Here is a 27,138-nt window from a genome sequence, read left to right as displayed (position 1 = left end):
GTATGTTCAAACTATGCCCCTACTCACAGAAATTGTACTTAATCTAGAGGTATAACATAAGAAAAGAGTTCTCTTATAGATATTAATTTAAAAACTAACATCCTACTACTTAGTAATAGGCTCACATTGCCTTGATTAAGATTTCATTGGTTTCCTAGGCATAGTTGTATTTTATTTATTGTTATTTACTTACTTTTTCTAGTTTATAGAAGAGCTACTTACACATTACCTATAGCATTATGATAAGATATGTCATATACCTCTACATTTTTGATCTTTGTTGGTTCGGGCAAGTCAATAATGAAAATAAAATCCTTCCAACTTCTTATTTTAAAGAAAATGATTTGAAAAAGAAATAAAAATCAATCTTTACCTTGAAAGCATTTCCTAAACAAATTAAACATTATATAAAGAAGTATTTGAAGAAATAACATTTTAATTACTTTGCACTATAAACAACTGTTCCTTTCTTCTTTTTCTTATATGTCACTTTCGCTTGCTTTTTTTCTAGCTAGCTTGCTTATACTTTCTACTAACATAAATACATATATATTAAAATACATATCAAAGCTAAATACATAAATATATGAAAGCACTTACAAACAGATAAACACTTAAAAGTAAAATTCACCTTAATTCGTCAAATATCCTTCTCTCCTACTTTTTTAAGTTGTGTTCTGACCATCCTTTTTCATCTTATAGGCTTCACACCTATGGATAGTAGATACAATTTACTTGCCAATTATCCAATCCCACTGATGGGAAATTAAGGCATGGTGTTTCACTGGCAGATGTTTCAGAGGAAACTGAATAAAATCCAGCATTCCTTATATATATGTATTTATTTTTCTTAGTTAGAAGTGGGAAATGAACTGTGAAGGTAAAGAGAGGTTATTGCTTGCTATGGTGTTTTTCTGTCCAATCTGTTTTTTTTATGATCTTTGAGTTTAGGTGATGTTATTTGTCCTAGGAAAGTTTGTTAAGTGTACAGCTTAGAAGCAGAAGCTCTCTGTTATTAGAGTATTTTTGATTTTTTTGGTGTTAATAATAATGAAACCTTGTTGATATGGACCTATTTTATCTTTTACTTTAAAGTCAATGATGGTAATATAAGCAGTTCACGTTGTGCTCAGCTGCTGGCCACCTTGCTATCAATATAAAGCTTAAATTAGTGTTTTTCTGTATGAAAACCCTTCTTTTCTGCTCAGCTAAACATTAAATTTAGTTATAGGCTCACATAGGTAAGACTATCTAAATAGTAATAAGCGTGTGTTCATGTAAAAAGAATAAATAAGTAAACGTTGGAGCGATAAATTGTGTGGCCTGAGATGTTTCAAAAATAGCTAGAGCTGGAAGAAGCTTTCTGGTTGCTTGTTTATCAGTCAGAGATGCACTTACTGACAGCGAGCACTAAGGCTTGTTGAAGTGACACTTTTCACCAATATTAAATGACTAATTATGCTTTTATGATCAATTATTGAAGCCTGCATGAGAGATGGAGACTCTTAAACAACTAGTTTGTAAGTAAATATCTGAGCACTGATGTGGTATGAAGCAACGTTTTTAACGGCAGACTATTGTGAAAAGAAGCTTATGTGAAGGATTTTATTTTCTGCCCTAGTATTCTTTCTTATCTGTCTTGAGCTTTGCTACTTGGAGCCTGGTTTGCCTGTGTGGCTTGCCTTTCCTTTGGTGAAGTGTATTTTTGTACTTTGTAAAGTTTCAAAGCTAGAAGCTGAACGCAGCATAGCTTTGCTCTGGAGTTTCAAAGTGCCTTTCTGGACATCCTTATGCATGAGCACTGTTTTTCTACTGGCTGTCTGAATAAATTGTTTGAATCGCTTAAGCTGTATGTGGGAAGCTTCTATTGGGAGTCTTGGAGAACAGACTAAAAGAATCAATACAAGAGAGTGGCTAGTAGTGATAGCATTTGCTCCTGCTACGTAATAACACTCCTGGAGGAAGAGGTAGAAAAGAAAGGTGATAGTAGAGCTGGTTTCTTTACTTTTCTTGAATGTCTAAGCAGGACTTTTTCTGTTGTTGCTTCAGAAGAGAATGCTTTTCCTTCCTGTTTCCTTTAGGTGGTAGGGGTGTTAGAGCCGCTGCTGGGTGCGTGCAGCACCACTTGACCCTGGGAAGACAGCACGTGGCTCTGCAGTGGAGGGGGCAGCTGCACCTCAAGGGGTTATTTCCCCAGAGTTAGGGGTAACTAGGTGAAAAGAATAATCCAGTGGGTTTTTTTGTTTGTTTGTTTAAAAAAAAAAAAGGTTAGGAGAGGGTCCCTTCCACATCCTTCAACCAGTACAGGAATGAGCTAGCAAGAGCTGGGCAGGCTCTTGGGATGTGCAGGTTTGAGGGAGCGTACTTTCCTGGCAGGATTGATGCAAATTTGAAAGGGGCTGAAACTGAGAAGTCACTAGGGAAGACAATGAAAAAGCTGGTGTGGGGCTTGTAGGGTTTCTACAAGTGTTTTGTGTACAGCTATTTTAATCTGGACCTACCCCAGATTTAAAGCTGTGGCTTGTTAACAGCAGTACGGGAACCCTGGAAACAACTCTGTTTACTGAGTGTTTTTCCTTAATGCTTATGACAATAAACAGCAGTTTCTCTACTCCCCTGTTCTTTCTCCCTGCTGAGAAGCATATGATAGGTATCTTCCATGTTGTGCTAGCACTGTATAGGAACAGGTGAAGTCATTCATGAGCCTTCTAGAAGAATTATTGCCTTCTGGGGATTAAAAAAAAAAAAAAAAGAACTTCTTATAGATAAGACCTCTGTAACCTCCAGGCAGTCAGCAAAGGTCTTGAGAGAGGCTGTGCTGGTGTAAGGCGGGGGTGGGGGGGGTATGGTTGTCCTTGTATGTACCTACACCAGCCCTTGCTAGCCTGTCACTGCTGTTACACAGACAAGCGAGATACCTTGCTGTAAGGGGTATGAACACCAGAGGGAGAATCCCCACTGAACCCCAAAACGTATTTTTTTCTTGAGTTGCTTCCTGAAGTGACTGAATGTAATGGGAGAACAGGCTGTGGAGTGGCTCCTCTGAGAAGATGGAGGAGATTCGGCATGCATGGTCTCCTCTCTGATCCTCAGCATCCTCCTCCTCTTCTGTGGGCATATTCCAAACATCCCAGCTCTGTGTTTCCATGGAGGCTGGGCAGCAAGTGCAGGGTGTCACCACTTCTCTCTGCCTTAGTTCGTGCTGCATTGATTCAATTAAAGCAAAGCGGCATGCTGGGTATTCACAGCATAGCTTGGGACATCTTCTGTCAGACTTGTAATGCAGAGAGACAGGCTTGGTGTTGCTTGGCTTCTGGAAAGTGGAGGGAAGGATTAAATGCACTTTTCTCCATTGATTTGTGTTCTGCACTGAAAATCGATGATGCTCTCTCAGAGCCAGTCAACTGTTTGAAAGCAAGCAGCTTGTTTGGTCAAGGGTGTGGGAGATGCTCTGAAGGAATCCAGCTCCAATGCTATGGCAGATGATGCAGATAAAGATGCTCTGTAGAAGCTGTTACATTCACCTGTATTAGTTAAATATGCTGTCTAAAATATTTTCTCACTGTTATAGATAACAGCTGTTTTGGAGAGGAGTTGGGTGTTTGCTTCTATCTGTGAAGCAAATAGGGTCAAAGGATGCTGTTTAATGAAAGAGGATGTAGAAAGATAAATTTTATCCATGTTATTTCTCTCTAATGGTATTTACCTGAATCTCAAGCCCCACTTTGTCTGAGGTGGCAATGTTTCCCATCTTCCAGTAAATGCTTGAAAAGCTTGTATGGTAATGAAGAGCCAAGATAATGAGGTCCCATAGAGCTTCTAAACATAGTGCCTTCACTGTGGACTTAATAACAATGATTTCATCCCTGGAGAGGGAGAGCAGCATGCTGTCCCTGATTTTACAGGGATATCCATTTAGAAACTAAATGTAGATGGTCTTGCCCAGGGAGCTACTGAGAGAGCCTGGGACTGAAGTCAGAGCTTGCAAGCTCCAAGCTGGCAATCTTGCATATGGCCTGCTTGTCCTCTTAGAGATATGTTCGTAAGTGCTCCTGAAGCAGAGGATTTTTACCTTCAAAGCTTTCCTTCAGTCCCAAGTTGCTCAAGGTGGGTCAACTTGATTTGCAAGCAGCTGTGCATTTTGGACGATGCTGTGTGAGTGTGCCTGTGCTTAGAAAATGTACAGTTGCTGCTTGTATAGATGCACCTCAGCGTGTTTAAATCATCTAGTTAGGGTCCTGGGATTTGCAGTGTTGTGGCAGCACAGATCAGCACAAGACAGCCACCCGAATGCTTACTCAGACACTTGGTTGGTTTTACAGCGCCTGTGGTGTTTGTGTTACTCTGTTGATATGCAGGTGGGAAAGCTGAAAGTGCTTTGCTTTTCGGAAAAGCAGATGTATCCCAGGGTATGTGGAAGTAAAGGTGTAAGCACGACCTGTATGTGTGAAGTGCTGTAGATCGGAGCAGTGGTACATATGTGCACATATCAAACACTGCTTCCATGGTCTCGCTGTGAGCAGGAAGATTTAGAAATATTAGCGAGGCATTTAAAAAGTTCAGTTCTGGCTGTTTCAGCTCTGTAGATGGTCAAAACCATCTGTGAACTTGACTCTATTAAATTTGATCCTTCTTATGGAAAGTGAGAATTTTGTCTGAACTGCAGCAATGGCAGAAAATATGGTATATTTAAGCTAGCTTTTTAAGCTTGCTTACTGACTGCACTAGTGTGAGGCTGAAGGGAGGCTGCTCGGGTTTAAAATGCCTTTGAGGGTATCCTAATGAATTTATCCAGAGGGGTCACTAAATGTAGATATACAATGTTTGCTTGATTTGGCCCTTTCTCTAGTTGGGAAACAACTGACAAAATGTGTGATTAAATGAATTTTTAGGATTTTTCTTTCCTAGAAACTCAGATTTATTCAAAGAGAAAATAATAAACCAGACAGGAGAAATCCTTCCAGTAAGACTAAAAGCTTTAATTCCGTAGCTTACTAGCTACAAAGATAGTGTACATAAAATGTATATACGTGAGTGTTTATAACTCCGCAGTGCATGTGTGCTTTTTCCGAGGGAGTCTGTCTCCAGCCCTTGAGTGACGAATCGGATTCTTTTTTCCATGCTGGATTTTACTGCCTCCAAACTTAACTGTTTTGACACTAGAGAAATCCTCTTGTTTCTCCCCCAAAGGTAAACATATATATTATTGCTAGAAGTTAGCTTTACCTCACCCACATGACTGGTCTTCACTATTAATCCCAGCTGATGGTAGGGAGGGGCTCTTCTGGGAGGCAGCCATGTGGTGAACATTGAGCACAGTGTTTTCCCCTGCTTCTCTCCTTTTCTTTTCAGACATGCAAAATTGTTCTATGCTGCTGGAGATGTGAACTCCTTGCTGCACTGCCTCTCTCCTCATCCACAAACTCAAGGGCCTGAATTACCAGCCGCAAATCTAAAAGCTCTCGCTGAATCTGGATGGAATATGGACAAGGAGATGAATAGCAGAAGGGAAGAAAGAGTGAAGTTGGTTATTTTTCTGGCACATGGATGCAATTACACTCGGTGCATTCCAGAGGCGATCCTTTGAATCCTGTGCAGGTCTGCCTGCTGTTCCTGGGAGAAAGGAAGAAAAAGGGAGGAAAAGTCCCCCTCTTGCCTGGAGACGGAATGTCTGCACTTTCCATCCTCTTTTTAGGTAGGTTGGCTTTTTGGTGTTCGGTGTTTAATGTAACTTCCATGCGCCCTCTCTGCGCGACTGAAATTCATTTCTGATGAGCTAAACGGGTTTGCAAAGAAAAAACTTTTATGGAAAACTCCAATTTCATTGTCATTTGGTGCTTTTCTCGCTGCTTTGGTTATTAGCAGGTTGATGGCCAGAGACTTTTTAATATCTGGAATCGTTTTTTAGAAGTGGTGGTCAAACAGACTCCTTTAGGAATGTGTGTTTTTGTTTAAAAAGGGCAGCGCTTTCAGACAATGTACTAGTAAGGGGCTTGAACCTCTTTGACAAAACAAAGTGAACAAAATGTCTTTGTTCCAAGCATAGTGTCAAATTTGTTAAACTGTTTTGCTTTGCTCGAGCCTTTAACATTCAGATTTTTAAAATGAAAAGGGGTTATTGTTTCCAATTGATGCCTCAGATTAAAAACAGATGTGTTGAAGTGCAAGAGGGAGGAGTTCAGGGGGAAAAGGATGGGAGAAGGGAGAAAGGGGGGAAAAACAAAAGAGCATGAAACAGGGAGGGAAAAGGGCTGCTGAAAGAAAGGAAAGAAAATAGGTAGAGATTTCCTGTTGAATAGGAGTGAAGGAGAAGAAAACAGGAGTGGAAACAATAAAAGAAGGGGGGAGTGAAGGTAGAAGGGCTGAAAAGCGAGGTTTGTTAAATCCGTAGTCTATGGAGAAAGGGTTTGCAGCCCTGAGGTCTTTCAGGGGGGCTTGCCTACAAGAGTGACTCAGAAGCAGCCTGGGTATCTGTATCTCCAGAGGCACTGTAATGTGATGAGTGAGCTTCTGTCTCCATTCTGCTCACAAGATAGTGCTGACAAGCGGACAGCTCTGAGATCTGTTGTGGTTGAATGAGGGCTATGATTCCTGGGTCCTTCTGTCCCTCCAGAAACCTGCGTACAGGTGTGGAAGGGGTCAGGTCTTTGATTCCCACGGAAGAGTTGTGCCCCACATGGTGAGGGACTGATGTGGGTGGACACAGTTAAAAACAGGTTTTAGATAGGGTCCTAAAAAGTAATGCTGTACAATACAGACCTGTTCTAGTCTCACAGGCGTGGGACGTGAACTATCCAGCTTTACAGATATCCAAAAGAAAGGCAGCATCTGTAGAGCTGCTGAATATATTATGGAAAAGGTTTTTGCTCTGGGAATTATTGTTAGCAAAGGCTTTATCTGTAGGAATGAGGGAACTTGAACATGGTGAAGAATCCATAGGGGAATGCAGGCAGCAGTTTGTCCCCCCCCACATTTGCACATTTACCTTGGCAATTTGTCTCCATGTGGTGGTGCTTAAAGAAGACTGAGATGAGGCACCAAGAACTGGATGAACACCTGGGCTTCTGTTAGAGGTGCATGGGCTGAGTCTGCTGTGCAGAAATGGCTAATAAGCGTTTCTGAAAATTAGGAAATGGAAGGCAAGGTTGTCTACCTCATTAAGGAGAATGGATAACGGCAGTCTTTGATCCACCAACCCTCTTCAGAGGGTGTATCTTCTCACAGAGTCCCCATGATGAAGGCTTGGAACAAAAGGGATAAGCTGTTACAACAGAAAAAGTGCGTTTGGCTGTAATGACAATACAACTGTCCTTTGGGTGACTATTACTAGTTTTATCTGTGGAGTGTAATGGGCTTTAATCGTTCCCATTTCTTTGGAATCAAGGGATCTCCGTAATGCTTGTAATGCATAAGCCCAAAAGAAACGACAATTCCTGCCCTGAAGAGCTTGTGCACTTACCCATGAACTAAGTTCCTCAGCCTCTGTGGGAGTTGTCCCAGCTGTGGCAAGGGGAGGATAAGTGGCTTCCTAGAGCTCACAGCACAACCAAGAATGTTTTTTCTCCTTGTCATTGACCTGCCCCTAGACTTGCTTGTGCCGTACCTGACTTGTCAACAGACAGCTTGATCTTTCTGCTCCAAGTCGAGCTTTACTTATCAACATTAGAAGCATGTTCCAGGGAAGAGGAATCATGGTAGTCCCTGTTCAGGGCTCCTGCTGGAGAGAAAACAAGGAGACTGGGTGGTCTGATTTGCTTGCTTGAGAACGTCTAATTGCTCCTTTGTAGTAGAAGGGTGTAGAAGTGTCAGTGGCGGCTTGCTTTTTCTCGCTGTTAAAGTGAAGGAGTGGTGTGGGGAGAAGTGTTTAGAGAAGCCACGTAAACCTTGAAGGTTGCCTCTTCTGGGTTTTGATTATTGTTAATGGTACGTGTATACAGTCCTTGTCTTTTGCACTGTTTACCTCTGGGGCAAGTGAACAGCTGTGTGAGGAGGCAGCAAACAGGAGTCAATGACTAAAGGAGGCTGTTAAAACATGACAAGACTTTCCTGAACGTGGCCAAGACTAAGACCATGCTTCTGTAGCAAAGGCTAGGTGAATGAAGCAGGAAGGAGTGTGGAGAGGATGGTGATGCATGCCAATTTTTGCCTACATGTAGTTGTGATGTCTGATTCTCATCTTGGTCCGTGGCTGGTCAAAATCCTGTTTTGAGCTTCAAATATAACAAACTGTAATTTTAAAGATGAAAATGGAAGTTTCCAAGGGAAATTCCTGATTATTCACTATGGAGTGTTTATTTCTCAGACAGTAAAAATAATTAGTAAATATATTTTCATATGTTTTGCTTAATTGATTTAAATTTTCAGGTTCTGGAAATCTCCTTTTACATTTTCCCGTCTCCTAGTCCAAGTCAATTTTGAATATTTGTAATGAACTTTCTACTAAAGTAAAAGGAAATTTCATTTTCTTGTAATCAAATATGTTTGTGTGTAATATTTGTATGCCTGCTTCTACTCTGGTATTAGACTATTGTCTTCTCTTTTTGGCTAGTGTATGTGCTTTGCCCTTCAGAAACTGGTGGGTTTGAGATCCAAAGGAGTAGATGTGCCAAACCAATGCAGCCATCCAGCTTTCTGGTGTCCTGCTGCTGACGCTGAACCTTTGCCTTACAGCGTTAGGGGTTGCTCATCTCAGTGCCCTAATTGCTCAGATCTTGCTTCGTGAGCAGCGGGCAGCTGCTTGCCCACAGGAGTTCTTTTTGCACGGAGGAATGGTCAAGTCTGCTTTCAGACCTTTGCAGTTAGCTTCAACCTCAGTAACTGCAAAGATGTCTTCATGGTTTCTTTAAATCTGACTAGCCAGCAGGATGTAAAGAAGTCTGCCCTCCTAGATGAAGCACAGATGCCTTGGGAGACAAGTCTTAACTACCTCTGCATATGGTGTCCTTGGGAAAAGGCAAAAGTAGGGTACAGTGATATGTGATATAGGGAGACGTATGTACTGTACCGAGGCTGATGGATGCAGGTGTACCTGGTGGCTCTGACTTGCATATTTAGTCTGCCTTATGGTAGTCTGATGTGCTCAGTGTATAAGAACTGGTGTATTGTGTAGAAGTGATTCTGCTGGAGTAGATGCAGCTGTAATGGCAAAAGTACCTTCTGTGTGGATGTGGCTGAGCTCTGCTCTGTAAGCTGAGGTCAATGGCTCTCTTGCAGTGCTGTCCCAGGGGAACACAGTTGCTGCACTGAACACCAAGACCTGATTGTCTCACTGTGCTGGGAAAGGTTATGGTGCAAATCCCCGTAGTGCTTGTTGGCATGAGCGATTGGGTCTGACAGCATGCGCTTGCCTAGGTATCCACCAGAATCCCAGCCTGAAAATCCTTGATGAAATGGAAGCTGCTCTGCAGCATTTGGCAGTGGCAGGTCAGCCTGGGGCTGTGCTTGTATACTGACTGACTTCTGAGACTTGCTTTTTCTCCTGCTGTAAGAGCACGGGCAACCTGCACAGTGCCTTGTCACACATCCTCGAGGCCCTTCTTAAAACCTTGCAACATTACACTCCAGCAAAACCAAGACCTGCTGTGTTATAAAAACCAGCACTCATCCCAGTGAGGTTACTGGGGAGCTTTTGTTGTGATAGAATGCTTCTGCCTGGAACCAGTAAAAAGCAAGGGAGGTTGTTTTAAGCAAACAAAAATTCAACTCCTCTTATTTCTGCTCCGTCTCTGGGTATTTCCCAAATTTCTGAGGTTACCAATATTGAACATACTTACTATCTCCTGGTTTTCTCATGTCTCTTTCTGTTGTCTTTATTTGCTTCATGGTGTTCTTAGGTTAGAAGCTTGGTGGGGCAAGAATTTTGCCCCACATTTTTACAGCACTTAACAAAAATCTTTGGCTCAGGACTGAAGTACAAAAAGAAAAAGAAAATATGTAGCTGTGAACAGGGGTTCTGTACAGGATTTTGCCATGTGGATTTCATCTTTTCCTTCATTGGATTATGAAGGAATGCAGGTAATTATTCTTGGTTTATTTAGCTCAAGAGGAGGCTGTTCTCCGAAAGACAACTTCAAATAATTGATAATTAACGTAATTGATTTTTCTTCATGAGAGGATTCTAGAAGCAGTCAACAAAACACCAGATGAAAGCAAGAATTGTTGGTGGTGTGAATTTACTTCTAGGAGAGGGCCGAGAGCTCTTTAGTACAACACTGCCCTAAGAAAACATAGGGAAAGAGCAAAGAAGCAGTGTGCCCATTTGGTGCTCCAGGGGGAATTCAAAGAAGCAAGACATAATTGAGTGAGTTGCTATCTGGCAGGATATCAGGGTTAACACTTCTTGTGAGACACTAAAATTCTTTTAAAGCCAGGGCTGGTTTGCATCAAATATTTTCTGTCAAGGCACTTCGTAAAAGTGGCCTATTTTTCTCTCGTACTGCTTTATTTTACATGAAATAGTTCAGATACGTAGCGTTTAAAATGCTTGGTTTTGGTTTGGGGGTTATTTTTATCCTTTGTTTTCTTCAGTTTAACCATAAGAAGGAAAAGGAGAAAAAAGGTAACCTTCCAGAGTGGGGAATAGCAGCGAGCCAAAGTTGAGTTGAAATACTGAAGATGGATTCATTTTTAATCATGAGAAACAGCATGTGTGTGGGGAGGCAACTTTTCTGAATTTCCCATGCGAAACGACTGGTGTTTTGCCACTGTGCCCACACTGGGCCTTGTCTCCTCTCCGCAGAACTAGCGGTCTGTTTCTGTGGGGTACTCTGGCCCACTTCAGAAGGACATTTTGTGTAACAGCAGAGCGAGCTTCCCAGAAATGCTTGTCATTGCACAACGGGCTTGGAGATATCCCCATGTTTATCCTCTGGATCACAACAAATGCCCCTGTCTTCCTCAAGGCAAATACAGGGCTTTATAGGGAACTGAGCAGGTTTACAGTCTGCGACTTGTTTGAGTTTGTAGGAATTGCATGAAAGGAAATGTAAACAGTCACTCTGACAAAGTGTGTGTATTGGCAAAAATCCGCTTTCTGCACCGTGTGGCAAGCACACTTGCACATAACGATTGTGAGTGTGTTTGGTACCAGTGAAGAGGGGGGTTGCAAGCTGCTTGCTGTGCCTCTTCTCTCCAGAAATGGTTCCCACAGCTTTAGTCAAAGTGTATTTTAGGTTTCCAGCTAAATTACTCCCCTCGGTTAGCCAAGGCAGGAGCATTGCTTGTGTATGTTGCACGCAGTGCAGATCTGCAATGGGCTTTATATGTGTGTAGAAGAAACTTGGCTCTTGTGCACTTAATATTGTGCATGTCTTGCTTGCACTCATGTGTTACAAAACAGAGGCTACTTTGGGTGCAGCGGGAAGTTGGTGGTGCCCTGTCTGGAAGATGACTGGGTCTCTTTTCCCCGAGCTCTTTCTTCGTCTGTTTTTAGAAATGGTTAGTTTACAGAAGCAGCCCAGCAAAAAGCCAAGGGTGAACTCAGGTCATTGAGGTCTGTGAATAGATCCTCAAAGGCCAGGGTAGTAGTAGATGCAGAAATAGTGAGAGCAGGATGCACAGCAATGGAAAATGTGCCAAGTGATGGGAAGTGAAGTCAAGAGAGGAGGAAGGAGGATGCGACATTTCTATTTTTTGTTACTCTCCTCTTCCTTTGATCTACTACTTCAGTATGTCTGAGTGGAATGACAAGGGAGCAGAGCTCTGCTACCACAGCCTACCTCTGCCAGCCTGGGCTCCACACCTTGCCCGAAAAGTGCTTTCCACCTGGGCAGAACACAGCAGGTGTATGCAGGAGTGACTGGGAGCTCTGGCTGTGGGTTAGCAACCCGAAGTAAAGTTAGTCTTTTTCCCCAGAACCTCACTAGCTTCTGGAAAAAGCAACCAGAATATGTAAGGAGGATGGGTCCTGTCCTGCCTCAGCACAGCACCACTGCTAGGTTTTCTCAAACACCTTTTTCTGGTGTCTCAGCTTTTCTGTGTGAAGTGGAGACGGGCTTAATCTAAGGGAAATCTAACTTGTCTTTGCAACAAGTTTTTTCTGCTTGCAACAAGTTATGATGAGGACTGAGCAATTGTGAAATGCACTGAAGCTGGTGAATGATGAGGAAAAAAAATCATGACAAGTCTTGCCTTCACCTGTTGCATCATCTTCTCTAGTGAAGTGTTTGACAGCTTAAAAAAAGGGGGAGGCAATTGTGCTCACTCAGCATTTCTCTTAATGGGCCAGACACAGATTCATGATGTCAGAGTTGCTGTCCTGCAAGAATCGATATACATTACAGAGGGTATTTTCAGCCTGGCTCTTCTCCCATGTAGCTGACACCCACGTTTTAGAGGCTGCAAAATGAGTATGAAGCCTTAGTGTGACTTGTTCCCAACTAACTGGGTGGAAAGGCCAAAGCTCAGCTTATTGCCTGCAGTTTAATTGCCTATGGTAGGAAAAGGTCAGTGAAATTTTTGTTGTGCTTAAAATACGCATTTGTAGAAGGAAGGCAGCTCTTCTGGAAACAGTCTTTCTGAAATGGAGTGTGCATAGTTAGAGGCAACTGTTGGCAATGACTTGACTGCGTGTGGTCTGCCATAATACGGCTCTGCTGCTTCTGTAGCATCCTTTGTGACAAATGCCATAAATACATAAAGCTCTGGGTAGCTAGTTTAGTCCAACCAGGTGATTCTGGGTAGAGAATATAGGAAGCCCACCTAGCAGAGGAGGAAACGAAGGCCCAGGTGGGTGCATTCTGCCTCACGACAACATAGCAGTACTGCTGCATGTTTTGAACCCTTGCAGCTCTGACTCAGTCATTTCCCTTTTTAGTATGCCCTAAAACATGGGAGAAGTGATCAGTGACAAACAGCTGAATCCATCAGCCATGATTTATCAAGCTGAGTGTCTTGAGCTGTCATCTGGAGGGATGATTTCTGAGGGATGGGAAGGTTTGACTTATTCCTACTTAGTAATAATATACTTGATTAGAAAAAATGGGATAATGGGTTTTAGAACACCACTGTGCTGAGAAACTCCACTCATGATGTGAATGGCTATTACCAGAGGAGTCCTTCCAAAAGAAACTCTGGGCTGCAGGTGTTTAGGCCATGAATGTCTTTGTTTTCCACATGGGAGAGCAGAAAACAGTCTTGCTATCTAGCGCAAACCTGTTCTTTTGTGCTGAGATGCTATGTAGAGCAGAACCTGGAAGCCAGCTATGCTACAAGTATTTGGGAGTCCCCTCGTCCTTCGCTGTGGCTTTTTGGAAAAGGGAACATTTGTAAATCTGTCTTAAAGCATATGCCCAACAGCACTCATTCAGAAGAGATGTTCCCTAAAATGCTGTAAATAGGAGCAGTGGCATAGTAACTGTGAAAACTGTGCAGTGTCTGTGGACATGCCTCTGAGTAGTGTGCTTGCTGGAGTGTCTGAAGGTGAAAGAAAAGCACAGTTGGGAAACCAGCATTAGCGATGGCTGGGGAAGCATTAGCGGGGGGTTTAAAGTAAGGACAGGGAATCTGAATGCAGTTATAGTTCATGGTGGATTGGATTGGATTGGATCCCACTGTTTTTCTACTGGCTTGACTTTCACTTCCTTTGGCTATTGAGGCTCTAAGTGTTTTGAGCAGGTAGATCTTTCCTTATGTGCCTGGATGGCATTCAGCGTGAACGGGGCTGGTGAGAGGCTTCATCGGAACTGGTGTATGAAAAATCAAGTGGCTATGTTCCCTTCCCCCTATGTGCCTCAGCAAAAACATCAGAATGAGGTGGTTTTCCAGTACTCGGAATATTTATGAGATGCATGTTGGCTGAGTCTCATAGCTCAGGCTGCTTAGGCTATTTTTTTTTGCTTTTTAAAGCCTTGATAAAATTTTAAAGGCTATGGAGATGTTTAATATAGATGTAAGCCTTTATCTGTGGGATAGGGTTGCAGAGTGCCAGGAAATGGTGGGGTGTTTGTGTGCAGGGGGAATCTTTCGTACAACACAGCAAGCCTTGAATATTGAACTAAAACAGTCAGGCACTCTTTCCATTTCAAAAAAAAAGAATTGCAGGGTTTTCAACCTTGAAGGCAAATCACTTTGTGACTTCATTGTTTAAATTTAGGTTTTGTTTTGCGGGGGGGGATCGTTAGACTTGAAGCAAAAGCCTTATAGCCCAGGGACTGTCACTTCTGATTACTTCCAGTGACACTTCCAATTATTTCCAATCACAATTCCAGGGACAAGAGGAAAAACCACATTCTCCACCACCAGGGCTTCTTTCTGAACAAAGGGCCATCTATCAAACCTCCGCAGGAAAAAAAAAAGGTACAGAGACAGATTTGGAAATCTGTTTTGGTAGGGTAATTCCAGAGCAAATCTGATGAAGCGAGACTCAAGACCAGCGTCTGGTGGGGTGCTGGGAATCCTGCTGTGGATCCTGCCTTGTTGGGTAATATTAAGGAAATTGCTTCATTTTGCTCAGGCATTTACTGGCACTCAAGTTCATTTCAGTGCGGCGACATGCAGCTTCAGCAAATATCTGTTAAATGCTCTGTGGATCTTGTAAGAAACAATGAATATTTCTCATGGAAAACGAACTTTTTTGCTCAAAATGGGTAAGGAGTCTGCTGAAGGGGTTCAACTGACTTTCAGGTAACTCTGAAGGATTTGCTGCAGGGGCTTTACCCAGAGCTAAGAGCTATTATGCCCTTCAAAAAGCCCACTGGGACTGGAAGGCTGGAAGGAGGTGGTGGAATGACTGATGAGGAAACAGAATTCCTCGGGGCTTGTGTCTTGAGGCAGAAGTTGACTGTTTTTTCTCCTGGCAATGTCAGATAGACTGACCCCAGCCACATCCCAGCTTGTCTTAGGAGCAGGGAAATAGAAATGTTAAATATTTTGTGGCTTTTAGCTGTGTGGTCAGTAAGGGAGGTAGCCATTCCTGCTGATCGGAAAGCTGCCTGGTAGAAAACAGTGTGGCTGCAGTGCAATGAATTCTGTACCCTTGTAATGTGGAAGGCCAGAGGAAGATAAAACCCACAGTGAGGCAGCCTGATGAGCAAGGCCTTCTGCTGATTCTGCTGTAGGTCTGTGTTCCCCAGTTCCATGGGCTGAAGGTCCATGTTCCCCGATGCAGCTGCAGTTCTTGTTTGTACTGTGACAAGTCAAATCATAGCCAGAAGTCAAATGACAAACCACTTAGCTTTGGTAAGTTTATTCCCTGAGTATCTTTACCCCATTACTTTCCATGTTTCCATGGGTAGGGATATCTGGTGCTGGAATTGCTTTAATTTTATCAGGGTTAATCTACTGTGTTAGGGGAAGTTCTCATCTGGGTCTGGCTCCTCCTCAATATTTGCCAATGGAAGCCAGAGCACAGCTCGTATACAGATGTCTTCGGTAGATTACTTCAGGCTGCTCAAGTTAAAAACAGTCTTAAAATGGTGTCACAGCTTTCAGTCACACGTAGTGAAGCATTTCATTTCCTTCATCGGATTGCACTAAGCTCTGAGTGAAGTGGGGCTGCTGAGTGAAGGGTTATTAGCAAGTGCTTGCTTTATTTACTTTATAGGAACTTTTAAAGGTCCCAGCTAAAATCAGGACTCGGCAAACACTGGGAAGGAAGGCTGTTTTGTTGCTCTGATAGATGAGTAGCAGACCAGGTCTGACGTCTTAGACAGTTACTTAGAATCTTGGCTGACTTTACAGGGGAGCTAAGTGGAATCCTGGGCCTGAGCAGGTTTCAGAACAACAGCAGAGAAATGCTCAGCTTCCTTGTGGCAACTGAGGATCTGTGACCCTCTGCTTCTGAAGTAGGAGCAGGAATATGTATCAGTGATCTGGCAAAACCAAGATCTGATGTTGGCTTGTTACTGCCATAACCCCACTGCTGCTGTTCCTTGAGCAGTGGTAGCCTTTCCTGACTTGGTTTATTTAGCCTGTGGGCTTGGGTGTCATCGACAGCCGCTTGTGCTGGTTTCATCTGTTTTCCTGTGAGCCGACGCTTGAATATCTTTTTCTAGAACTGACAGTGCTGCATTATCAGGGAAAAAAAAAGTTATTAGCCAGTTGAGCACAAAGCAGAGCTTTTTTTTTTTTTGTAAGCAAAGTTCAGAAACCCAATTCCAGATAAGGGATTTGGCATTATTGTTCCAAGGCCTCTGAAGTCTTGCATCAGCTCTGAAGGTTTTGTGGCGTTTTGCTCCCACGTCTGGAGTAGGTCTGTCTCATAGGCATCCATCACAGACGTGACAGAGGTGTCACTTGCTGCTAATCCTCAGTCTCAGCACTTCACATAAGGAGTTGTTTTACTGAATCCATCCAATCTGGATCAATGTTTCCACAGCACAGCTTTGTCTTGCTCTGATGTGGTCTGTGCTGTGGGTAAAACCTCTCCATTTCCATTGTTTCAAGCTCTTGCTTGGAGACAGTGGGGATTTTAACAAGACAAAGCATAGCTTTTGTGTTGACTAATGCTTTACTTTCTTATTTCTTTTCCAAAGGGGGGCTTTAAGTAATTGAGTGGTGTCTGGTCAAAACAGCATTCAGGATGTCTAGATTCCCTTGTTGGTTTTGCCAGTGACTGTGATTTAAGTAATTTCACGTTCCATTTTTAAGTGCCTGTTAGTTTTGACTGTTTCAAGTGGTGAACTTTGTTATAAAGGGCCAGTACTGCTGAAGATGCAAGTCCAGGGACCTGTGAGCCTGATGTGCTCACACCAGCTATGTGCAATGTTGGGTGTCCTTTAAGCAAAGTTTTGGGGTGCATTTGAAAATGTTGGTTTCAACTGCTGTGTGCCTCAGCTTCTGTTGTGGCTGGTAAATGTAAGAGCCCTCACAAATGAAGCAAACCTTCCCTGATGAGCTGCAAGTGCTTTGAACTTGCTGAAAATGGTGTTATAAAAGGCCAAAGCGATAGCCTGTTAAGATGTGCTGGGTATTAGCGTAATGGGTGAAGATGATGTTGCAGTTCTGGAGTCTTCCCATCAGTGTCACTCTGTGGCAAATACATCCCAGCATATCTGGCTTTGTCAGAGCTCCTTCCATTTAGCCCAAGGCTTCCCCTGGAGTAAGGAGAGGAGACAATTCTGCAGCTGTTAGTTAATTCAGCCCCAGTGTGACCCAGTACAAGGGATGTTCAAAACCCGAGCTCCTCTGCTCTGGAGTTAATTATCCTGCATTGCACAATACTTTTTTCCTCTAATTGAGCTCCCATCTTTCTCCTATTTAGTAATGCCTTGGGCATGTTGTTTCCATTGTGGGATAGCAATGAGTATGTACCCATTAGAAAAAGGCATTGAATGCAGCGGAGGCTGTGGTGTTTCTCTTTTCAAGTTGTCAGCAAGCATCTTTCCTTACCCTGTGTCTTCTCTTCTGTGAAAGCACCAGAAGAAAAGAAAGCCAAAACCAGGCTGTGAACAGAGCAATGGGGCTTTATTGTACCAGATGCAAATATTCAGGATATTTTCTTGGATGTAAGTGCTCTGTAGCAGGGACCATTTCCTTGCCTGTTTGCACTGTTGCTACAACACTGCAGACTCAAAGCTTGCATAGCAAACCAGAATGTCTTAAACCTAGTTTTCTTCCTGCTTGCTGTATAAAGGCAGTCACCAGGTTCGCATCTGCTTGTGTGAAACCCAGGCAAGGTAGTTCTGGAGCATAAATTCATGCGATGAGAAGACAGGAAAGCTGGGAACCTAAGATACTCAGATAGCATCTGTTGAACAATTAGATGTGGTGCCAGGGGTGCTCACCTAGGAGCTTTTGTAAATGGGGTTTGTTCCACCAGATCACAAAGCAGATTCTGTGAGCAATTTTATATTTTGCTAAAGGTCCTAAATACTGACCAGCTCCATGGTGTAATTAGGGTGCATGGACTGCTCACCGCTTCTGTAACTCAGCACGTTAAAGCTACATAAGAACATATCTGAAATCTGTCTCTCAGGCATATCCGTAAAAGCTTTGAGATCCTGATTTACACACACTGACGGTTGGAAGGAAATTGAGGGCAGCATTGGAAATTGTTCAAGTATATTGGAGGGTGAAGAACTTCATCTTTATCTCTGCATTCATTTTAAGGGCTTGAGTAAAATCTCTTCCAGAAGGACAGCCAGGCTTGCTTTGAAGACCCCAAGAGGTAAAATATCCCATCAGTTTGTCACCGAAGTTATGTATTTTACTAACTTGACCATTTCTGGGTTCAGTTTGTATGTTTTTTCCCATTACCCGAGCTCTTTATGCTTTTTATTTAACACTGGCCCAGTTAGCAAAAGTGATTTACTGTAGCCCAGAGCAGACTTGTGTCACACCTGAGGGGTGCCAGGAACCACACATTCCTGGCAAGTGCTCAGAACTAATTTAAAGCTTTAGTTGCCAGGCCATAATGCAGGCCCTTTGGAAGCTGTTCTGAAAGCATGGTAACTGGGCATTTTCAAAAATCTCCACTTCGTTTAATTAGTGCTTTCTTTTAGAGACATTCAAATATCGGAAATAATAAATACAGTTCTTCAAGTATATTCTTACTTGGGTTTTCTCAGCTCCCAAAACTCATGCTAGCTTTCTAAAAAGAATGAAAATGTTGCTTTATTTCACATTCTTTCCTTATTTGCACCTCCCTTTGTCTTGAAACATCTCTAGGCGAAAAGCTGGGGAGAGGAGTTGATTATTTGTGCATGTGAAAGGATTCTTAAATTAACCAGACAATATTGGTACTCCTTTTTTTCTCCCCCATCAGTGTTAATGAGGGCTACTGAAGACCTGGACTGTTCCTTTTACTAGCTCTGAGTAGGATACATGTTCTTTGTCTTCAGAAACTAATGTACTGATAAAGCTCATGCTTTTTTTTAAAGAATATAATATTAGTGTACAGCACACCCTACCCCAGCTCTGAAATATATTAAACAAACAGTTAAGTCACAGCATTTTTTTTTTTTTTTTTTTTTTACTTTCCATGTACTTTAAAACTGTAAGTTGATGGAGATGTGCTGGGCAGAGCCAAGTCCTTTATTTTGAAGACTTCGACGAGGAGAATCCTTCAAATGCAAGTACTCCTACTGCTTGCCAGTGGCAGATGTGTAAGAACCTTGCCCCTTTCTGTGCCATACCTGGCTATTTTCCTACACACAGAGCAGATTTTCAGCCTCTCCCATGCTGTGTGGTGAAAAACAATGTGCAGTGGACTTCGCTTGGCCTTCTCAGTGCTTCCTATTCTGCAGCCATGTGCATAGAAACCCAATCCAATGCCAAGAAAGAGCAACTTCAAAGAAGAGCTGCAGTGAGAAGAGAGCCCTCATTCCAGTGAGGCATTCCTGGGATACGTTAAAGCTCTTTTAACTCTAGATGCATATCTTCTCTTGTGGTTTGAGACTTTGTAAGCTTTTGATGGAGTCCGGAGCATTTGCTGTAAATCTCCAGCTTCTGACAGTGGGGCGGAAAATCACTGCATGGGAAGTACCTGATGTAGTGACTGACCCAGGAATGTCTTTAGTCCTTGGGAGGGGAGGAATTTCCTCTTTCCTGGGTGGAGATGATTCAAGGAAGAATCGGCACTGGCTCTCCATCCTTGCTGATTTTAATGTGTCTTTTATGATGCTCTGCTATGAGCAGAATGGAAGAAATAAAATGGCATTTTTTTCTGATGGTTCTCCTTGGATTAGCTCAGAGTTGAGCTCATGGAAAAGTTCTTTTCAAAAAGTCCTCCAGTACCCCTTCAGTAGGGGTCTGCCTGGCAATATGATCTAATTGCCATGGATTTAGGTTTGTGAGCATGTCCAAGTCTTTGTTCCTTTATGCCTTAGTGTCCCTGCCCCAGCTAACTGTCACTTCTGACACGACTCAGTAAAATGCTTTGGTTTCCATGGAGGAGAAGCAGCAGTGTGGCCTCATTGTTAGTATTTAAAATTCCTAATTCACTTTTAAATACAGTGCATGAAGGAGTGGAGATGGTCATTGGGTCTTATTTGCTGACACTGGATAAGGCCGGGTACAGAGTAGGTCTGAGTTACAGGAGGAGGAAATGGTAGGTAGCTGCATATAACTGATCTTAAGGGAACAGCCCTGCTCATTGCTTTAAATCAGTCTAGGGCTGTATTTTTCTGTCTCGGCGCTGTCAGAGCCTATAATCCTCAACCAAAAGAGGCCATCCTGCCCTACCAAGAGAAGAATTTAAAGTGAGGAATCCCCTTCAGCAAGGAAGTGGCAAGCAGACTGATAATGTAAAGGAAAGGAAAAATATCCTGAGCCAACATGCATAAAATTTGGGCTTGATGATTAGAAACAAAACATGAAGAATCCCCCTAATACAGGGAGCTGGTGGAGCCCTGCAATTGGCAGCACTTATTGCTAAACCATGCATTATAACAACAGTAATTGAGCAGGTAATGATTATGCATGCTTTATAAACACACACCATCAGTTATGTTCAGGCTGTGCAGACGGGGAAGACTTGATGTAGCAGATAGATGTTATTTCTGCAGACATCTTAAATAGCAGTCACCGTTCATGTATTCTCTACAACTACTTTGAATCCAGAAGAAAGTAGTGCATAATATATGAATGTTGAGGGTAGATGCCAGGGAAAAATGTCTTAGGCAATTTTGAGAGATTAAACATGAGACTTGCATCAGTCCAGAGGTATGCTATGGAAGCTGAGATGGGTTGGCCTTATGGGTAGAGGAGCCCTGTTCATTATCCAGCTTTCCTGTCTCCTGCAAGACGGAGCGAGGCACTTTCCTTGTGCTTAAGGTGGAGATAGACTTCCCATATAAAGTACAGTGGCTAATGCATGAAAAATGGCATAAAAAACTGAGTACCATCTTTATTTTGAGAGATAGTTGTCTCTAAATAGAAGAGATGGGGAGGCAGGAATCTGTAGTTCTGCTTCCAGCTGCAGTGGTGACTGCAGTCAATTGGGATGAGAACTTTTCAGCGATAATGTTGAAATCTGTTAGTTAATTTGTCTCTCATCTCAGCTATAATCCCAGCAGGTGGCTTTGAATCCTTTTGGAGCTTTGGTTTCCCCAACTGTATAAAGGGAAATGCCTCGTCTGTTATATGATGTGGTTTATGGTGTTCAGACAAAACAATGCAGAGTATTGGTAAATAGTTTGATTATGTTTTAGTTGGTCTGTCTTTTCAAAGAGCTTGTAGCTGCTGTCTGTTTTCATTTGTATTTCATGTGTTGCAACTGTGCTGTGGCAGAGCTGTGGCTCCTTCAATGCATTTAGTGAAGATGAGTTTGAAGTCTTCAGGAGCCATAGAAGTCCTTACTTCAATTCTTTATAAATTTTGTAGGAAATATGCTCAGCCATGCTTCCTAAAAGAGGAAATGCCTGAGTCCTGTCTCCTGTGTTTAGAATAAACAGAATCCAGATACTTTAATCTAAAAGGAGAATGCTCTTTTGAGGATAAACAGCCTGAATAAAACATTTCTGAGCAAACCATGACAAGTCCCCTCCCCTCATACCATCCCCCCAAACAGCAGCTTCCATCCTGCAGGATGCCAGAAGCAGCTGGCTGTTAACTTACGGGGTTGCATGAGATCAAAGAAATTGGTCTCATGACAAACCAGACCATAAATCCGATGCGGGATACCCTGCTATGGCTGCTCCAATCAAGCTGTTACCTGTGCTCTTCTCAAATGAGCCTTGAGGATCAGTCAGGACCTTGCAAGTGGGTGGTGTTTCTTTGATTATTCTGCAGGAATTTCAGATGAGACCCTCTGCCTGGCACACAGATGCTCTGGTTTCGTTTCTAGATGTTAAGGAGGGCCAGATGTGGAGACTTGTGTGGTCTGGGGCCAATGAACCGCTGTCATCCCCAGTATGGAGCCATTTGATTTTGTCTCCCTCTACTAGGCAAACAAAAGTAAAGTATTTGCAGTGTTATGAAGCTGTTAAGGCTTCTCCATTTGAGATGAAGAAACACAGGAAGCTGAGGCTGGGAGGATAAAGTTAGGCTTGAAAAAGGGAGACAAGGGGTGTGTATCTCCTGTCACTCCAGATAAGGCAAGCGAAGAGCAAAAAGGCATGTTAATTATCAGTGCAAGATTCACACATTAAAACTGTGTCCCAGTCAGAATGCCAACATCTAATATAATGTGTTATAGAATAAGAGGTACAATAATGGTTAGGATACCCACTTAGCCTGGTGTCTTGTTTCTAGTAATTATTAGGTGCTGATCTGAGGGGAAGAATACAGGAACAGGATAAAAATAGGAGGGACTCTTCCCTGGCCAGATGTTTCCAGCTGTTCCTAGTCAGTACTGTAGGGACTTCCAGAAACTTAAGTTTGATACCCTTAAGTGTATACCTGGGGACATAATTCAGGGCAGGGACACCTCCCACCAGCCTAAGCTGTCCAAAGCCCTGTCCAGCCTGGCCTTGGGCACTGCCAGGGATGGGGCAGCCACAGCTCCTCTGGGCAACCTGGGCCAGGGCCTCACCACCCTCAGAGTAAAGAATTTCTTTCTAAAGTCTAATCTAAATTGACCCTCTTTCAGTTAAAGCCATTACCCCTTGTCCTATCACTGCACCCGCTGACAAGGAGTCCCTCCCCCAGTTTTCCTGCAGCCCCCTTTGGGCACTGGAAGCTTGTTGTAAGGCCTCCCCAGAGCATTCCCTTCTCCAGGCTGAAAAACCCCAACTCCCTCAGCCTGTCCTTGTAGGAGAGGTGCTCCAGCCCCTTATGTTGTTACCCTTACAGCTCTACTTGATCCCCTTCCCCACAAACTACCCTTATTCTCATGTAAGAACATGAGACCAGGTTTGACAATAGGTTCCACACGCAACTCATGGCTAATGTCATAATCCAAAATACAAATGCGTATCAGCATTTTCTGTGGTATTGTTTGTACTAGCTGTAGAGAGGTCCAATGGATTTCTAGGCATTATTTATATGCCTCCAGCACTACAGATACGTGCAGATAGACCTGTGGGCAGTGCACGTAGGGAGCAAGTCAATACGATGTGCCTTTAAAAGGCCTAAATGTACAACTCATAACCCTGGGAAGTCAGAGGAAGATGAAACATGCTGTGAGAAATGTATCCATGTAACCATGCACACTTGTGTTAATGGGGCACTTGATCATCATTTAAGTCTTTTCTGACCTAAATGATTCTATAATGCTTTGTGAAGTTCATTAGACACCCTGTGCTCAGTAACAGCAAGTGGCTAATATACTCATTTAGCCACACTTTTTTCCTCTGGCCCATAGGTTTGCAATAGTTATTCATGCCCTGGATTCGCTTCTGTGAGCTGTCACAATTGCATCAGACCCTGTCTGCCAGATGCTTTGGAAACTCTACAGTAACTCTAATGTACAACTATTTGACTTTTTTTGCATAGATTCAGCCAGTGAATCAGACTCCTTCTGCCTGAAAGCGAACATGAAAATAAGGAGCTAGGAATTACTGGACCAGATGACTAAAAGTTTATCTAAAGCACTGATTCATAGAATCATAGGATCATTTAGGTCAGCAAAGAACCATAAGATCAAGTCCAACCATTACCTAACCCTACCAAGTCACCGCTAAACCATGTCCCTAAGCACAACATCCATTCATCTCTTAAATACCTCCAGCGTTGGTGGCTCTTCCACTTCTCTGAGCAGCCTGTTCCAACAACGCCTAACCAGTCCTTCCATGGAAACAAATCTTCCTGACATCTTATAGAAAAGGTGTGGGCACTGGCTGAATCTCTAGGTCTGAACTGCTGCACGTGAGAAAATTTGAACTGGCTGCAGTACAGAAGATGGGCAGGAGAATTTCTCAGACTGGAAGACTTAAAACCAAAAATAGGCTGGGGATCCTGTTGAGGAATCTTTTGAGCTTTGGGGTTTTGTAGAGCCTCAGGTGGTTTTACAAAGCTGGCCTGCCAGGTCCCCATGCAGCACCACAACCGTGATGTTTTTCTCTGCTTGGTTCAGGGCAACTAATGTGTGTAAACAAAGGGAACATGGTGCTTTGTTCAGGGCTTGTGCCTGGGGAGTTTAGCTTAGTCTGGGTCTGGGTAAAGGTTCCTGCAGCAAACCCATGGCACAAGGCTGCCTTCCTGCTTGTTGAAACAATGCAGCCAAGCGCAATTTAGCTTCAGGAAGGAATGTGAATTGTTTAAGACTGGGAGATGACTCTGGGCTATGCTAGCTGTCAGATGTATACACAGCTCTGTCAGAATGCACTGCCTTGCATCTCTTGGCACCTCTGTATGTTTTACCTGATTACCTTTTATAGTAAATGTTTTTTTTTTGACATGCACTGGTGTGTCTGGGTCAACGCAGGCACAAGGGTGATGCAACAGATGCTTTGCACTGATCAGGAGATGGTGCTGTGACTGATTCCCTAAAAAGAGGGGAAGAATGAAGCAACTCATCGTGTTATGTAAATCCCACCCCCGGTTCTGAATGAGTCCTGGATCCTAACATCAACTGACAGCTAGGGCTGGTTCATGCTAAGCCTCCCGGTTTCTGGATGGGGCCTGAGATCAGGACAGCCCCTGCTCCAGGCATGGGAAGCAGCAGGAGTTCGGGGGGAGCGTACATGGGGGTGAGCGCCTGTCCTTGCCTTGCTCTCATTGGGTGAGAAGTCCAAGCTTCGTTGTGGGCCTTTCTTTTTAACAATAGAATTAAATACCTGTTTTCAAGGGTTCTTTGTTAGGTAACAGTTTAGAATGCTCTGTGGTCTAGAAGAAAACGACCTTTAAGAACTGGTAGCTGGAAACTGAACCTTCAGAAATGCAGAATAGAAACCAAGATTAAACTCATTGTTAGTTCCTTAAATGTGCTGCTGAACCAGTCTATTGGTAGAGCAGGTAAGCCAGTTTTCTGGAAGGAAACACTAACAGAACCACGTCTTCTACTCCGGCTTTGAAAACCTACCAATACTGAATTTCATTCTTACAGTTGTATTATGTATTGAGATGTAATTCAGTAACATATTGGTGGAAATAAGCACGTCAGACGTCCTATTGAACTGCCACTCTCTTAAAATATGCATGGCTGAAGCTGTTTGAAATAAAACGGTAGTAGCTCTAGAGCTGCATAATTCATTACCATTAAATGAGATGACAAGTGCAAATGTGGGTAGATAAATGTATATCAATGACTGGATCCAGTGTTCTCTTAGACTCTAGAAAAGAGGGTAGCTGTGATCTGTTTTACAAACACAAGCCCTGTCTGTATTGAACTCTTAAATCATGCAATTTATCGGTTTGGGTTTGAGATGTGCTTTATTCTTGTTGGCAGTAACTTCTCCTGCAGAACCAGCAATCCTCTCCCAGAACTGACATGTACATCTCGTCTATGTCCAGTCAAGGTGGTGTGCTGTGAACCTTGTGGAGCCAACAGGTCTTGTTAGTGTGGCCTACATCTGTTTAAAAACTGTCCTAGGAAACTACTACAAGCTATCTGTTCTTCCCTTCACTTCCTTTAGGGTGATCCTAATTGCAAAGTCTTTGCTCAGAGCTTTGAATGTTGCATCAAGCTTTGGCTAAATTTCCCCAACTTCCTTTCAAGCAGATTCTCAACAATTAATCTGCTCTAATGCTACTGCCTGTGGTCTGAGATAGTTCTTCCAAGCAGACTTTGGACAGAAACAAAACTAGATCACTTCTATTGCAAAAGGGTCAGGAATAAAATTTCTGTAGCTGAGAAGTGAAAACCACACTGAAACAATTATTGAGGATCAAAATCATGTATAGCAAAAGGCCTAACACAATAGCTGCAGTCTGTAGTTTGCTTCCAAACAAAGCAGTTTGTTTATACAATGATGTCTTTTCATGCCCTCTTACTCATCTCAGTTCAGTTGTTCATATACATCATCATTTAACTAAGCGTAAAATATAACTGGTTATGTGCTGTTTTATCCATTCATTTTCAAAGAAAAATGTTGCTTTTTTATTCAGATTAATCAGTTTATCAGCTCTAGTTGCTACAAACATCAGTAGGTAATACAATGCTTCAAAATGCAGGTATTTGACTTCTATTCCTCAGTTTCCTTAATTAGTTCCTCTGTTTTGCAAATTCCTTTTCTTATCCTTGTTAAGCTTCGTATTAGACTAGGGGCCTGACTTGTCTTTAGAGTAAATTCTAAAATTGAGGACAGGCAAACTTCCTTCATTGTTTTGAGAAACCTCGTGGGGTTTGAGGTTTTGATCTCCAACTGTTTTTAAAAACTGCTTCACAGACAGACGTTTGTGTACCAGTCTTGCTGTTGCCAGCTGTACCCACAAATTTCCTTCAGACTCAATCAAGTCTTTAAAACACTTGAGTTCTAAGTATACAGTAGCTATTTGCATGTTGCATCAAAAGGAGGGTGCTTTAATTGCTTTTCAGCATAGCAAGCAACAAACAAATAATATGTATATAGCACTTATATAGTACTATAAATAAGTACCACATAGTTTATTTAGGTATAGCTGCCTAACACTGTGCAGGCTGAGTCACCCTGTGCATACTTCACTGTTTCTGTTCTTTTGTTGTCAGCTTTTGTACATGTCCTGAGTTCCTTTTCCCTATTTGCTGTCTGCTGTTCCTGTTTCTGCCAAAGAGCAAATGAAAGCAAAGAATTTGAATGAAACACCAGGTTTTTATATTTGCAGTAGTTGAACGGCTTTTAATTTACATAGATTTTTAACACGATGCCTTACAAAAATCTTTAGCTCTCCTGTTTTTCCCCAGCAACTGGATAATCTGGAGATGTTGAATATCAAGCTCTTCTGTTTCCTCAACCATCTAAATTCATGTGCTGTCCGTTTATACACAAATTATGAGAGAACTAGAATCAGGACTTTGTTATTTTCTACTTTATGCAACACTAAAAATATTGTCTGGAGGCATAGTTTACTGTAAATATCAAGCCACATATCTAATAGGCATCTTTAGATAAATTGATGTAGTCTGGGAAACATGCATAGAAGCAAATTTTTACTTAGTAGTAATTTAACCCTGAACAGAAAAGCCTCAGATATGCTCTATTTTTCAAATGCCTTGGCCTTTGAAATGCAGTTGGATTCACCACATCAAGAGCTTTACAATAGCAGAGAGGCACCAGGCTACTGCTTGTGCTTATTGCATTTATTTTCTTTTATTTGATCTTAAAAGTTCTTTGGGGGAAATCTCTTATCAGCTCCAGAATGTGGTTGCACCAGTAAATAAGAAGCAGTGACATTAAAAGT

The 27,138-nt window shown here is 42.6% G+C and overlaps 1 protein-coding gene across 8 annotated transcripts in view; it reads left to right on the top strand.

The window, feature by feature from the left end:
* Positions 1 to 3,907: 3,907 nt before the first annotated feature.
* LOC121058703 (CXADR like membrane protein) overlaps positions 3,908 to 27,138 on the top strand; it is a 49,628-nt gene continuing 26,397 nt past the window's right edge. Inside the window, exons 1-3 of one of the 8 annotated variants that reach the window (XM_040534579.1) lie at positions 5,065 to 5,190; positions 5,353 to 5,695; positions 25,208 to 25,314. In XM_040534579.1, coding sequence (XP_040390513.1) covers positions 5,544 to 5,695; positions 25,208 to 25,314 — 259 coding nt within the window. In that variant the 5' untranslated portion in view covers positions 5,065 to 5,190; positions 5,353 to 5,543. The other 7 variants (XM_040534585.1, XM_040534584.1, XM_040534582.1 and 4 more) reach the window with 7 other exon arrangements.

Source organism: Cygnus olor, chromosome 22, assembly GCF_009769625.2.
Source record: "Cygnus olor isolate bCygOlo1 chromosome 22, bCygOlo1.pri.v2, whole genome shotgun sequence".
Lineage (NCBI taxonomy): Eukaryota > Metazoa > Chordata > Aves > Anseriformes > Anatidae > Cygnus > Cygnus olor.
This window is presented reverse-complemented; position numbering and strand designations above follow the sequence as displayed.